A 1,944-nucleotide genomic window follows, 5' to 3' on the forward strand; every position below is an offset into this window, starting at 1 on the left:
CTGGATCTGCCCTGAGCGGCCTCGAGGCGCAGCCCGCCCGACGGGCCCGTTTTGCAATCGGCCAGCCTGGAGCACGCCCGCAGCCACCGCGGTCTTTCGAAATCTCCGAGGGCTGCTTTCCCTGGCGCCCACGTCCCGGCACCCAGGCAGCGCCCCTATCAGAAAGGCGGGTAGCCCAGCCTAGTGTCGGGCAGACGGCTAGGGCCGGTGCCCGGGAGGGCAGCTTACGACACACAAAACCTTACCGCTCCAACAGGCAACGCAGCAGGGTTAGAACCGGGAGGCGTCTACCGGGTCACACATACCTACCTCATGTCTCCCAAGAACCTCTTTACAAATAGTTTCTTCCCCTGTCCCTTTTCATGTGTTCGGACTTTGGGCAAGCAGACTTCTCATGAGTCACCAAAGTGACTCGAGCAGTTGGAGCGCAAGCTGCGGGGTTACCACTATTTTTTTTTTTAAATCCCGCCTGGAGACTAATTGTAATAAAATGAATCCATTTTTAATTTTAGAAGATAAACTTCAGGAATTTGCTCTTTAATCCACGTCGGAGTCTAAATAGCTTGTGGGCTGCTTGTTTCGCAGAAGTTAACAGGAATGAAGCAAAGTGGAGAAAACTGTAAAGTACTTAAAACACTTCGGGCTAATAATTTGGTTTGTCTTTCTTCTTTTTCGCGGGGCTTGGGGGAGAGGGGTAGAAGGAGCATCCCCAAAGCGTAAAACTACCTCCCTCTAAAAATTTCAGTACCCACATTTCCAAGTTTGGGCAAAGTTTCTGAAACCACGTCCCCCGGCCACCCAAGAAAATTCGGTATCTCCCATCCCCCACCCCGTCATTTTTTTTTTTTTTTTTTTTTTTTAAGTCTCCAAAAGATATGGAAGGAAGATGGGTAGCTTGCTAGCAGGTCGACTGTAATCTCCAGGCTATGGATGCTCGTCCTTCTCCCGAGCCAGCCAGGGGAGATAACATCTAGAGTCATTAGGACCAGAACTTGGAGCATCTACCCCTAACTACTGAGGCTCCAGCTCCCCAACTCAAGCCCTTTCCTTTTTGAGGATAACCTGGCTCTAAACTCCGCTCTCTATCCTAAAGTGTCACTGCCTTCAGTCTTTTCCTCCCGTTCCTTTCTACAGGAGTAGCCGGATGGTTCCAACATCTTCCGGAGAGCAGCGTCGGTCAGAACAGACCAAGTGGAGACGATAGAAAAGTAGAACCCCTGCCCCAGTCGAGCCTCCGGGCGCATCCCTTCCACTCACCCTGGGCACTGCGGTCCTCCATGAACTGGCAGAGTAGCAGCAGCAGGAGGCAGAGCCCGCCGGGCTGGTGCCTGGCGCAGACCATCCTGGGGCAGGCGCGGGGCGAGGAGCGCGGCGGCGGGTGGCTTGGGCGAGCGGCGCGCGTCGCAGAGGCGAGCGGCGGAGGGCGCAGCGATCCCGGCGCAGCCCCGCGCTCGCCACCGGCCGCCCGCGCGATTCAATGGACGTCAGAAGCCGGGCGCAGCCGCGCTTTAAATCTAGACGGGGGTCTCCGAGGTTTGCGGTGGGCGGTCTCCCAGTGTGTGGGGCTGTGAGAGGGCGGCGGCGACCGAGGGTGTGCCGGCTCTTTGGGGGTGGGGAGCTTTTAAAAGTTCAGTGTGAATCAGGTGACATTTCCCACCTTCTGGAAACCCTTCCCAATTATCTGTCGGAGGTGCCCGAAATCAAAGCGGCAGGAGGGGAATCGCCGAGTTCTTATTTGCGTAGGAGCGGGAGGGGAGGGGGAAGGAGGCAGGGGCGGGGGCTGGGGGGCGACGCGTCGGGGGTGGGGACGAACATCCACTTCAGTCCTGCACGCCGCCGCTCGGAGCCGGCGCGCCCGGGGTGGCGTGCGAGTGTGTGTGTGTGCGCGCGTGTGTGCGTGTGCGCGTGTGAGTGAGGGCGCTGGAGGAGGCGGCCGGCGGAGCG

The 1,944-nt window shown here is 57.9% G+C and overlaps 1 protein-coding gene across 3 annotated transcripts in view; it reads right to left on the minus strand.

Moving 5' to 3' along the window:
• Fst (follistatin) overlaps nt 1–1,740 on the minus strand; it is a 6,724-nt gene extending 4,984 nt beyond the window's left edge. For all 3 annotated transcript variants that reach the window (XM_031360362.1, XM_031360361.1, XM_031360363.1), the window contains exon 1: nt 1,258–1,740. In XM_031360362.1, coding sequence (XP_031216222.1) covers nt 1,258–1,342 — 85 coding nt within the window. In that variant the 5' untranslated portion in view covers nt 1,343–1,740. The remainder of the gene's footprint in view (nt 1–1,257) is intronic.
• Nucleotides 1,741–1,944: the final 204 nt, after the last annotated feature.

The sequence above is a fragment of the Mastomys coucha genome, unplaced genomic scaffold, assembly GCF_008632895.1.
Source record: "Mastomys coucha isolate ucsf_1 unplaced genomic scaffold, UCSF_Mcou_1 pScaffold8, whole genome shotgun sequence".
In the NCBI taxonomy this organism is placed as follows: Eukaryota; Metazoa; Chordata; class Mammalia; order Rodentia; family Muridae; genus Mastomys; species Mastomys coucha.